The sequence below is a fragment of the Ochotona princeps genome, chromosome 19, assembly GCF_030435755.1.
Source record: "Ochotona princeps isolate mOchPri1 chromosome 19, mOchPri1.hap1, whole genome shotgun sequence".
In the NCBI taxonomy this organism is placed as follows: Eukaryota; Metazoa; Chordata; class Mammalia; order Lagomorpha; family Ochotonidae; genus Ochotona; species Ochotona princeps.
In genome coordinates this window covers 25,983,547-25,996,741 of record NC_080850.1, presented here as the reverse complement: position 1 = coordinate 25,996,741, position 13,195 = coordinate 25,983,547, and the positions used below count along the sequence as shown (strand labels likewise).

Genomic DNA, 13,195 nt, shown 5'->3' with positions numbered 1-13,195 from the left:
CCCAGTTTCCCTCTGTATTATCATAGTATAGTCCTTAAGCAACAGTCACAAGTCCAACATTCTTCTCTGTAAATGTATATCAAGGCATCGTGGGCACAGACAATGGTAGAAAGTCTAGTATTCTATTGTCAAGGTGTATTTAATTGTCAAGGTCTATTTAACAGTTTTATTAGGAGTTCTCCCTTTATTTGAGAGTAGAGATGCATACTACATCAGGAAATATGTTTATTTCCTCATTTGCTAGTCTCCATTACATAGTTTATCTATTAGTGTATGCATATATAGATATACATATATACATATGTTTACTTATGAATCTATTCTTTTCACTTTTTCTCAGTGAATATTATTCAATAAATCACAGTACCTATTGCTGAAACAGAAAAAAACAATGGTGAGATTTTGGTCACTTTATTACATTTTTCCAAAATCCCTACAATGAATATATATTAAATAAAACAATAAACATTTAAAAATTGTAGTTTTGTTGGCTTAGACCCATTTATGTGAGAGTCACAAGGTCAGGAACCTGACCTCTGTTAGTACATCTGGGAATAATATTGTGATAAATAATTGTAAATGTAGGTAAATGGGGGCTAGGAGGTTGGGATTCAGTTTTGACTGCATTTCACTTTTGCTAGAACTTGGAAAATTCATTTCCCTCTATTTGGATTCCAATTTCTTTGTCTTAAGAATTCTTTGTCAGCATTTAAGAATTTGATTGCTTAACAAGGCAATGGAGAAAAATGGCCATTCAATGGTTTTACATTGGGCTGAATAAGCCTGTCTTCTGGAAAAGGATGTTCTCTAAAGATAGTGTTTACCCACACTGGCTTTGCAGCTTTTTACAGGGACGGTGTTCATGTGCCGTGTCTCACCCCTGCTGATTTCCTGCCACGGACAAACCCTCCTCTACCGTTAGTCCTGCCTAAGTCAGTGAGAGCCAAGGAGGCTCCTTCCCCGCAGGACTAAGTGTAACACTGAAGCATGTGGTTTTCCTGGGCAAGGTACCCGTGTTTGTGAAGCAGCTGACTGCTCACATCCCACTCCCAGACTGCCAGTCAGTACTCAAGCTGGAAAACCTAGGAAATCCTAGGCTGGCTGGATCACTGAGCACATGAGAGCTGGATTCTCTTTTGTTGGTTGTGGGTTGCTTTGAGGTCTTTTTTCTTCCTAAGGTCTGAATTTAATCTTTGGATATTAGCAATGATTACCAAGCATCTAGATCTCGTTAGCTGGGAGGACAGACACTTGGGATCTCCGAAGAGGACTCCAAGGGATATTCCTCTCTTAAGAGCTTACAAAAAGCGAATGTGCAAATATTCATCGAGTGTTTGCCAATCACTAGGCTCAATGTGAGGGGACTGACAAAGAGACACATGGTGCCATATTAAATATGTACTGAGTCACAAAAGGCCCCGGGGTAGCTGAGAGAGATTTTGAAAGACCCATAACCATAAATTCTTTAGTTTTCATGTCAGACAAAGAGGTTGGAATTTCATCATCAGAAAATGTCCAATTCAGTTGGTTATGAGGCATTCTAGATGTTCTGCTGCCATCTGTCCCATCCTGTGCATCCGTACCGTCTTGCACACACCTCTGTGGGGAAACTACTATCATGATGTGTGTCATCTGAGATAGAGGAATAGAGACTTAATGACATTTGGAGTCACAGAGCCCTAGATATTAACTCAAATTCTATGATCAATTGCATAATCTTCACTGCCTTTGAACATGAACTCACAAACATGCCCTGAAGGGGCAGGAAACCACAGGAGATGATATGTATAACCTACCTGTCAATTAATACAGACTCAAAAAATGTGGCAAAATTTATCTTCTCTCATTTGGTTACATGTCTTTTTCTGTCCACACACCCACTTTTTAAAAATATATTTAAAGGAAAGGCAGAGTGACACAGAAAGAGATGGAGAGAGAGAGGGAGAGAAAGGAAGGAGAGAGGGAGGGAGAGAAGCGGAAGAAGGGAGAGAAGGAGAAATTCATCCAATGATTCCTACTCATTCCCAATTGATCCCAACATCTAGGGTTGGGCCAACAAAACTGGCACACTGCTGTGAAGGGTTTTGTTAGATGCTATTAAAGGCCCTGCTTAGTGGACTTTAAGTCAGTCAGAAGGAAGATTCCTCTGAATGGGCTTGACTTAACCAAGTGGCCCGTGTTTGAAAGGTACCTCAGTCCTTTAAAAATGACTGCTTGGTTCTCCTTTCTCCCAAAATTTCCTTTCTGACGGTTGGCCCTGCAGACCTGGGATTTTCCTGGTCGGCCACAGAGTTATAAGGAAACTTAGTTGGAACCAGTCAATCTCCCTCCCTTCTCTTTCTCTGTATCCACACTCTCTTCTCCTCATGGTTTTGCTTCTGTGGCTAGCGTCTGAATGGCACATCCACCCCACTCACATCACAAGGGCTATGACAGCAGAGATGGAGTTTTCTTTGGGGAATCTCCAGTGTACACAGAAGTGCCCATTATTGCCTTTAGTTTAATTCACTCTTATGACATAGTAGCCTTCTTTAGGCATTTTTTTGCTTATTTTTTAAATGCAGAAAACCTACAACACTCAATAAGCTAAGCTATAGTGTGATTGTTAAGAAAGTGGTTTTCTAGGACAGTTTCTAAGCAGCAAGAAGTCAAGGGAGGCTAGAGGGAGCGCTCTATACAACAATAGTTATCATTCATAGAGTCTTCACTCTGTGCTAGGTACTTTACATGAGTACCTCTTTCCATACTCGTAACTACTTTCTTACGTCACAATCTCTAGAAATGGTGAGTAAATGGAGGGCTAGAGATATGTTAAGCGATTTGTCTGTGCCACCCAGATTTTATGAGATTAACACATGTTCAACTACAGTCAGCCTAACTCCTCAGTCTGTGTTCTGACTGATGATACTGTTGTTCTGTGGAAGCTCAAGAAACCCAAGGGAAGCCTGCATAGCTGAATTCTCGCCCTCTCCTCTGACAATATGAGGTCCAAAGTACTTTCCCGGTGGTCAGAGTCAAAGAGCCCTAGGCGTGGCCTTAGGTATAGAGGATTAGTATCTAGAGAAACAAGGCAGCTGGTCTGGGAAAACTTAGCAAGGCTACTTTTAATATAGGAAGTAGGGGCTGCCCTGGCACACACTGGCTAATGTTCCAGATGTGTCATCTGCAGGGATGCTCTCATTTGACACTAAATGCTAAGCTGAGACTGACAAGTACATTTGATTCCATAGAAAAACGAAAGGCACTGAAACAGCAAGGGAAAGAAACTTGTTACTAGGTTCCATAGCTTCCCCATAGTGCTTGCCTGGCAGAACTCCTATGGTGAAAAGCAAAGCTTCTGTCCATGGTACTACAGACTACCAGGAGCTCAAAGACAAGAGTTGAGGCTATGTGAGTGATACCTTTATGACGTATCGACTCCAAAGGGGCTCCAGCTCAGTTAATAAATGATGCTGTCCCAAAGCTATCAAGACCAAAGCCAAACAGAGTCAACTGGCTTCTCCTGGAGAAACTGTCTTATACTTAGTGACTAGATGTCTGCAAGGTGTAGCCTCTCTTAACTCTCCCAGCCTTGCTTATGGCATGCCACCCTTGACTCTCTGGGCTTCACTGATGCTGTTCTTCGAGTTCCTTCAATACATTATAGCTCCTTCTGCCACGAGGCCTTTCAACATGCTGTACAATCTCTATCTCCTTGCCATGTTGGTTCTAACCTCTCTCAGAGCTCAACAATTAGTTCCTCAGCAAAACCTCTTACTTTTCAGTTTATATCAGATATTTAAGAAATATACTCATAGACTCATACTCCCTTTATTTGCAGATATTATTTCAATTTTAATTATAGACTCATTATAGACTCCTGAATATCATTCTAAAAACAAGAATTTTGTCTCTTTATAGTTTTGTATTTCCAGGATTAATGTGGCACCTGACACAAACTAGATACTTCAAATACTTAGCTACTGAGGGCCATGTCTTTACATAGGGCCTATGCTGAACTATGTAAAAACTCAGGTCGGTTCTTTTTTCATTCCCAGAAAATAATTCAAAGGACAGAGAATATACCATCCTCTAATAGCTCCTTTTTATAGCAACTTCCATTTAGTGAAAAGTAAAAGCGGCCTTTTCCCTAAGAAAATTACAAAACCAGAAACGATCCTGATATAATTATCTCATTAAGACTAATGTTTGGCCACTGTAAAGTAGGACCCAATTCACACGACAGGATCATACTGGCTATGGACAGAAGGGAGAGAATTTAGGACCAGTTTCCACAGTGCTTAGGTTTGCGTCACTATGACCTGGTGCTTATCACAGGGGTCGGACCTAAGAGCTCCCATACGTATCTCATAACTTGGGTATAATAAGGAACATCTTGCAAAAAAAAAGGGTCAAATGTAGAATTGAAGCAGGGATCCAGAACTGAGAAGATGACCCAAATAATGAATTGTGCAGAATAGGGTATACCACTCTAACACTGAACTTCTCCTTTTTCTTGTCCTTTTAGGAATAACTATAATGGTATTAGTCCCTGTTTATTGATTATTTGTTTGGCAGGTACTGCCATGTGTGCATACTGTTGTGTGGTATGGTGTGTGTGGTGTGGTGTGGTATGTGTAGTAGTGGTGATGGTAGTGTGTGTGTGTTCCTAATAATCCTCTTTGATAGAGTTCTCTACTGATGCTGAAATAGGGAAATAGAAGCTTGGGAAAATGAAGGAACATGTTGGACCAGGCATATCCATGAAGTGGTTGTGTCTATGTTTGTTAGACCACAAAGCCTGAGATCTTAACCATAATGCCAGTATCACAATAAAAACCTGTCACTGGAAGGCAATATTCTCTAAACGCATTCTTGACCAAGACTTGTATTAACTTGTACTTTCATGCAGTTACTTTGAAATATAAATGCATTTTTTAGTATCTATAAAATCATAGAATTTTATGACTGCTGTGTTCTCTAACATTTATTATAATTACATTATTTATAAAATATAAAAATATTTTAAAATGCCCTTATGTGCTACTTAAGGCATTTTTATCCTTCAGCCAAGATTTTTTGAGTACCTACTATTCTCCGAGCACTGTGTAAGCGCAGGGCACACGAAGATAAAGAGATGGGGCCCTTTGTCTCCAGAAAGTCAGTCTACATGGGGAGATAAATATACAGTAAGAAATCCTACAAGGTCATTGCTACAAAAAAGGCTTGTATAAGGAGCTTTGATGGTTGAGGGCAAAGAGCACCTGAGCTAATTTGGCAAGGAAAGGATTCACTGAAGAGGCAGTTTCTGGGCTGTGATGTGGGGCTCAAGAGAAAGCTATGCCAGGCAAATGGGGAGCAGGTACAACCTAGCCATCCACACTTGAGCTAGCACTCAGTTCAATTAGATGCTTGCTGGCAATTCACCTAACTACCATCCCAGTGGTACCTATGTCTTGTGTTGGAAAAGGTACAGATGAGAAGAGACATTACAAAAAGGTGCTAAGCAGCATCTTATTTAAGACATGCCTTGTTTGTGTCTTTCTGGAGCTGCTGTGAGGATGGCTGCCTGCTACCCGGGAGGTGGCTATACTTCAGCGATGAGAAGCAAACAAGTGCTGGCTTGCACAGGCTGCTCAGTGTTTAGGGCATTCTGGTTGAGAGGAACCGCGTAGACAGTGGTTATCATCACTCTCACGACGACAATGATTACTTTACACATGGCTGCTTTAAGGGTGAATGGCGTGAGCTCATTTGTACACCAGCATCTGGTAAGCTGCTGCACATCTGCAGAATAGAACCTCAGCTGTGCTATTAATATTTTCCCTCTGCATGCTCCCCAAGGCAACTGTCTCCCAAAATGCCTAGAGAAAGTTCCCTCCCCCTTGAAGGCCTGGAGGCAAAATTCAGCAAACGTGTCACCCATACTGGCGAAAGCAGCAGCTCACAGTGACAGGCAGCCGCGCCTTAGCAGATTTCTGGCTCTTGCAATGGATTATAAAGAGAAAGCTAGCCATCACCCATCCTCATTCTATTAGCAGCTGTGCTGCCAGGCAGAATCTGCAGGCAGATTCTCCCAGGTCCAGACAATATGTCACATCTGCTCTGCAATCAACACAAGATGCCAGACAGGGGCCTGATGGTCACTTCTTAGAGTTCCCAACTGAAGGCTAACCAGCTACCCCCACTGCCTAAAATGGGTTCCTTTTTGGTGTGTTGGGCACACAGCTAGACCACATTTTCCAGCCTGCCTCACAGTTACAACAGGCCAAGAGGTTGAGTTGTAGCCTATGTAACGCATTCTATTTTGGAGCCTGGGTTTTAAGATCCTCCTAGGGGGGTCTGCTACAACCTTCCCCGTTTACTGTCCTGCTGCAGGTAAGTATGGTGACTTGGAAAGATGCAACATGGAAGAGGCCAGGTCTCTGAATCATTGACTGAATGAGGCTGGCTGCTGATGGGAATTGTCAATCTTAATAAGATAAATAATCTTTTGCATGCTTGAGCCATTATAGGGATTTATTTTATATTAGAACATAGAGTTTTACTATAAAAGTTCCAGGATAGATTTTGTGATCAACTGTCTACTAGATGATTCTAGTTTGATGATCTACTACTATTTTAAACTTAATATGTCCAAGCTGCTTCTTATATTTCAGTGTTTTTATAAAAAGTTATTTATTTGAGCGGCAGAGAGAGGGGAGGGGAGAAAGAGGCAGGGAGTAGAGACGGAACAATGGAAGGATCTGTTGGCTTACTCCCCAGATGCCCACAAGAGCTGGGCTGGCCAGAATGAAGCTGGGAACTGGGAATTCAATCCAGGGCTGTCCTAGGTGGCTGCGATCTAATTGCTTGAGCCATCACCCTCTGCCCCACCCCCCAGGATTTGCATTGCTAGGAAGCTGGATTCAGAAGAAAAGCTGGATCTCCAATCCAGGTACTTCCAATATGGGATGTGGGCTTCCTAACCCAGCATCCTAACTGCTAAGCTAAGCATTCATCCCTGTACTTCATTGTGCTAAACACTAGAATACAGTAAACAATCATACAAAGCCGTTACTCTCAGAAAATTTACATTCTAATGTGGGGATACCAAAACACACAATCAAACTCCATTTTGAACAATGTTAAGTACTATGAAGCTGAGAAGGATAAGGTATTATTTGTAGCCATAATAAAAAATAAATAAGACTAAACGAGTGAACATTCCTCTGTGAAGGTAACATTATAAAGAGGTCAGAAGAATCATATGTTACTGGCCTTGTAAACACTGGGGATGCAGCATTCCAGAAAGAAGGAACAGTAAAAACAAAGGCAGCAAGGTTTATCTGTGAGCATAAATGTGTGTAGTTAACTGAAGTAGAGTGAATTGGGAAAAAGGGAAATCACAGAGGGTTAAAGGAGGAGGCAGAGATCAGAATGTGTAGAATCTTAGAGGCTGAAGGTAACTTGGATTTTATTCTTAGCTCAATGGGAAGTTACTGCAGTGTTTTTAGCAGGGAAAGAATGATACCTGGATTGGATTGCATGTTAAAAGCTCCACACCAGTGGTATGTGGGCACATACTGTGTAGAGAGGTAGAAGGGAGACCAGCGCCGACACACAGGTGACAGGCAACAGTGGCTATCATTAGTGTAGGCTGGGGAGAGAGGAGGAGAGATAGAAGTTGATTTTGGATTTATTTTAGAGAAGTTTTGGCAGGGCTCATGGACAGATTGGATTGGGAGTGGGTCAGACTAGCAAGTGAAAGGGAAGTTATAATGAATCCTAGGCTGGTTGCTCCATTATCTGCGTGATAAAACTTAGAACTAACAATTACAGCAACGGGTCAGGTTTCTGATGAGATGGAAAACATCACAGGGGATTGAATAAGGTGTTAATTTTCACTATGAAACTCTGGGTCTAAAAGTGGAATGTGAGTTGTGGCCTACATAGTCTTTCAGTAATTTTTGTGAACTCTCTAAAATGTAAACAGGTACTAATGTAACTTACATTATAGGGTTGTTATATCAAATGTGACCTGGGGGTGGGTAGAAACTTTTAAGCAGGCATGATGGGAGATTGAGGATTGCTAGTCAAGTTGTGCTTTTTGACCTGGGTGCTGGCCAGAGGTATGTCTGATTTGTGAAATTTCTTTTAGCTGTGTAGTGATCAATGTACACTTTTCAGCATACATATTATCCTTCAATAAAGTAGTAATAATGAGATATAATATTTGTTTTTTAGTAGAAGTGCTGGGAACTGAATGAATGGCAGCTATAATTATCGCCACTATTATGATTCAACAGAAACCTCCTCAGGTTTCTAGGCAGCCCACATAGATCATTTAGGAACATTGTAACAGAGGAAAGAATCCTAACAACTCTAGGGCCTTATCTTATTGTTGCTAAAATCACATCTAATTTTACTGCATGCCATTTAAATGTCACTGCATGAAGCAACTGACTCAGAGTTGCACGCCAGAGCCAGTTGTGGCCCACTGCTGGTAATTCAGCATATCCCCAGATGTATTGTTAGGATAACAATAACAAGTGCCAGTATTCTCAAAGTGACAACTTCTCTCTATGTGCCAGGTGATACAGCTGTGATTGTTCCTTCCCAATCCATCTGATTCCCCAACCCCATTCATACCTGCACACGCTCAATTTAAGCCCTTTAGCCATTGGCCACAAGGAAAGGATACTAAAACTTTGATTGGTTATTTCAAAGTTCCATAGGTTAATCCTCAGGTCATCAGCAGACATGTAGGTTTCATAGTCGCTGTTGACTGATATGGAGTTGATGTGATATGTATGTGCGTTGGCAAATACTCTTCGTGGGGTGGCTTCCACCATCAAGTCCATAGGTCTCAGGACAGGCACCTGGGATGTGAGAAAAAGAGGTCACTTTAGTACCAAAGGAAGGTAAGAGTGTGCACACTTATATCTTTTGTTGACATATAGGCAACCATAACCACAGTAAAGAAGCTCTGAATTGCAGGGAGGAAGAGACTTACATCATGTGTTGGTCTCTTCCACTGTTCTCAGCTTTACTCCTATCTCATGAGAAAGCACCACCACTTAACTCTGATGGGGAATCTCATCTTTATAAACTCAAATCTTCCCCTAGGCCTCCCCAGGTGATACCATTGCAAGAAAACTTTGATTCCACACAGGCCATGACTTTCCAGATCTGTTGTTTCATGTGTGCGTGTGTGTGGGTGTGGGTACCAAAATCTATTTCAAAAACGAAGCTATCACAAATTTTAAGTTTCTTAACTTATCCTTCATCTTTTTTAATCTCATGGCTTTGCAGACCTCCATCACATTCCAACTGTCCCCGAAATCCTTCAGAACATTTTGGAAAAATTTTTTTGATAATTCAATACTGTATAGCTCCAATTTAGCCTTTGGTGTAAGATGCCCATGAAAGCCCTGCTTGACTTGGGAAAAGCTTGATGTATACTTGTATTGGATGACCAACCAACAGTTCCCACTTTCACATTCAAAACTATCCTATGGGTGCCAAAATGGTGACACACCAGGCTAACCTTCTACCTGCAGCAATGAAATCGCTCATGGGCACAAGTTCTGGTCCTGGCTGCTCCACTTGGGATCCAGCTCCTGGCTGGAGACCTAGGAGAGCAATAGAGGATGGTCTAAGGCCTTGGGTCCCTGCACCCATTGTGGAGACCCAGAAGTTTTTCCTGGCTCCTGTCTTTAGACTGGCTTAGCTCTGGCTGTAGTGGCCATTTGGGGAGTGAGCCAGTAGCTGGAATATCTCTGTCTCTTCTCTCTGTAACTGACTTTCAAATAAAAACAAACAAACAAAACTGTCCTATGTAAATTAAACAGCTCACTATTGAACAGCCAGTGAATGAAGTAATAAATAAAGAAAAAAAGTTACAATATTTCTTGGAAAAACCAATGGAAACCTATGAACTGCAACAAAGAGTAAAGTTTAGGGCCCAGCATGGTAGCCTAGTGGCTAAAGTCCTTGCCTTGCACGTGCTGAGATCCCATATGGATGCCGGTTCTAATCTCGGCAGCCCTGCTTCCCATTCAGCTCCCTGCCTGTGGCCTGGGAAAGCAGTTAAGGACGGTCCAAAGCCGTGGGACTCTGCACCCACGTGGGAGACCTGGAAGAGGCTCTGGGCTCCTGGTTTGGGATTTGTGCAGCTCTGGCTGTTGCGGCTGCTTGGGGAATAAATCAGGGGATGTAAGATTTTCCTCTCTGTTCCTCCTCCTCTCTGTATATCTGACTTTCCAATAAAAATAAAAATAAAAAGAGTAAAGTTTATAGCAATTAATGCCTACTTCAAAAAATCATAATGATCTCAACATCTTTGTACTTTAAGGATGTGGGAAAGCAAGAATAAATCAAACTCCAAATTAGAATAAATAATAACAACTGGAGCATAAATAAATGAAACAGACTAAATTTTTAAAAAATCAGTGATAGAGTTGGTTCTTTGAAATGATAAACAAAAGGGACAAACCCTTGGGCAGACTAAAAAGAGAGACTCAAAATCAGAAAAGACTCTGCAACTGTTACCACAGAAACACAGAAGATTACTAGAGATTTTTATAAGCAACAATGAATAATGAGATAACTTAGAAGAAATGGACACATTTCTAGACACACTGCTTACCAAGACTGAATAATGAAGAAATAGAACACCTAAACAGACTCCATGCTCCTAGCTGGTTGAATCAGAAACAAATCCCCCACAACTAGGAAAAAACTACTAAATTGTGTTGAACCACAAAAGACCCTCAATAGTCCAAGCAATCTTAGGAAAAAAGAACAATGGCAGACAGAGAACACTTCATACTACCTGACTTTAAAATATATTACAAAGATACAGTAATAAAACCACCATGGTATTGTCATAAAAACAGATCTACGTACCAACTGAATAGAGATCCTAGAAGAAAATCCACATTATCTACAGCCAGCTGATCTTGGACAAAGATGTTAAGAACAAACACAGCTCTTAAAAATACAGTCTTTTCAATAAATTATGCTGGAAAAATTGGATATCTGTCAGTTTCCATCTCTCACCATGTATAGAAATCACTTAAATAGATTAATGGTCTAAATATAACATCTGAAACTTCAAAAATAGAAAAACTTAGAAAGTAGAAAAAGAGAAATGCTTGAAAACTATTGACATGAAAAAAAATCTGGAGTTTTGGCACAGTGGATTAAATTGTATTCTTTGATGCCAATATCCCATAAACATGCCAGTTTGTGTACAGGCTGGTCAGCTTCCGACCCAGCGCCCTGCTGATGTTTGAGAAACATGTGGAAGATGGTCCAAGTACTTGGGTCCCTGCACCCAGATGAGAAACCAGGATGGAGTTCTAGGCTCTTGGCTTTAGCCTGGTCCAGTCCTGGGTGTTGTGATCATTTGGGAAGTGAATCAATGGATGGATGGAAGATTTCTCTCTCTCCCTCTCTGTCTGTCTCTCATCTCCCTCTCTGTAGCTCCTTCAAATAAATAAATCTTTCAAAAGATACTAAAATGGACAAGGAATTTTTAGGTCAGGCTCCCCAAAACACCAGGACCAAAGCATGAAACTGACCAAGAGGATTTCATCCAACTAAAAGGCTTCCACATAGCAAAGGGAACAATCATTAGAGTGAAGAAGCAGGTTATGTGTGGAAAACATTGACAAGTTATACATCTATCAAGAATATATAAGGAATATATCAAGAATATATAAGGAATTCAAACCAGTCAATAGAAAAAGACCCCCAAATAATCCAGCTAAAACAGTAGATCAAAACAGAATTTCTCAAGGGAGGGCATAAACTGGCCAACAGGTTTATAAAAAAAAATGCTTAATATCATTAATAGCTGGGAAATGGAAATCAAAATAAGAAGGCACCTCACTCCAGTTAGAATGACTACTACCAGGAATACAAAAGTAACACCTACTAACAAGGCTGTAGAGAAAATGAAGCTCTTTGATACCATTGATGGAAATGTAGATTAGTAGGTTTGCTGCGGAAAACAGTATTGGCGCTCCTGAAAAAAATTCAGGATAGAGCTAGTTATCATCCACCAATTCTTTAATTGGGCAAACAGAATCACTCTGTGGGGGCCCAGCACAATAGCCTAGCAGCTAAATCCTCGCCTTGCATCCAGTAGGGTCTCGTATGGGCACAGGTTCTTGCCCCAGCTGCTCCACTTTCCATCCAACTCCCTGCTTTTGACCTGGGAAAACAGTAGAGATGACCCAAAGCCTTGGGACCCTGCACCTCTTTGGGAGGTCCGGAAGAAATTCCTGGCTCCTGACTCCAGACTGGCTCAGTTCCAGCCATTGCGGCCACTTACAGAATGAACCAGTGGATGGAAAATCTTTCTCTCTCTCTCTTTCTCTCTGTAAATCTATCTTTCCAATAGCAATAAATAAATATTTTTAAAAAATCACTCTATAGAAGAAGCTTCTAGACTGCCATGCTTTCTATAGTTTTATTCTCAACAGCATGAAATGGAAACACCAGGCGTCCATCAACTGTTGAAAGATAAATAAAATTTGGTGTATAATTACATACAACCATATATAATTACTTAAGTATATACTATTGTAATGATATAATTACATAGATACAATACTACTTAGCCATCAAAGAATGAAATCTTATCATTTGCGACATGAATAGAACTAGAGTTCATTATGTGAAATGAAATAAGACAGACTTAGAAAGACAAGTATCGTTCATGTGGAGTCTGAAAAGTTGATGTCATAGAAGTTAAAAGTGTAACAGTGCTCACTAGAGGCACAGGAGAGGAGGGAGAGGTTAATGAACAGGTGCTAAGTTACAACTGGACAGGACTAAGAAATTATGGTGTTCTATTGCACAGTGGATAATTACAGATAGTGATACTGTACTATATATTTCTCTATTAAAAAAAAAAGTTCCAAACTGTCCTTTGTGGACCCTAATTCCATGGTCACTGTGACCAGGTGCTCAGAAAGTATTTGCTGATTGAGTGAGAACATGCTAATAAATGTAATTCCTTCTGGCAGATTAGAGAATCGGGCCATTAAACTGCTTTCCACACAGGAATTTCTGAATAAATAGGAACAGTGAGCTATCATTCTTTTGATTTTGACATTTATTTCTGGTGCCTAGGAAAAAGAGTGAGCACCAATGTTGAAACAGGCCAACAAAGGTACTGCACAGCACAGGTGTGGTTTAGAAATACAGAAGCAAGCATGAAAGA

General features: G+C 40.8%; 1 protein-coding gene across 19 annotated transcripts in view; it reads right to left on the bottom strand.

Annotated features, from left to right (window-relative positions):
- The window catches only part of PPP2R2B (protein phosphatase 2 regulatory subunit Bbeta), a 299,602-nt gene that overhangs the window by 49,341 nt on the left and 237,066 nt on the right, over positions 1–13,195 (bottom strand). For all 19 annotated transcript variants that reach the window (XM_058677671.1, XM_058677673.1, XM_058677675.1 and 16 more), the window contains one exon: positions 8,663–8,840. In XM_058677671.1, coding sequence (XP_058533654.1) covers positions 8,663–8,840 — 178 coding nt within the window. The remainder of the gene's footprint in view (positions 1–8,662; positions 8,841–13,195) is intronic.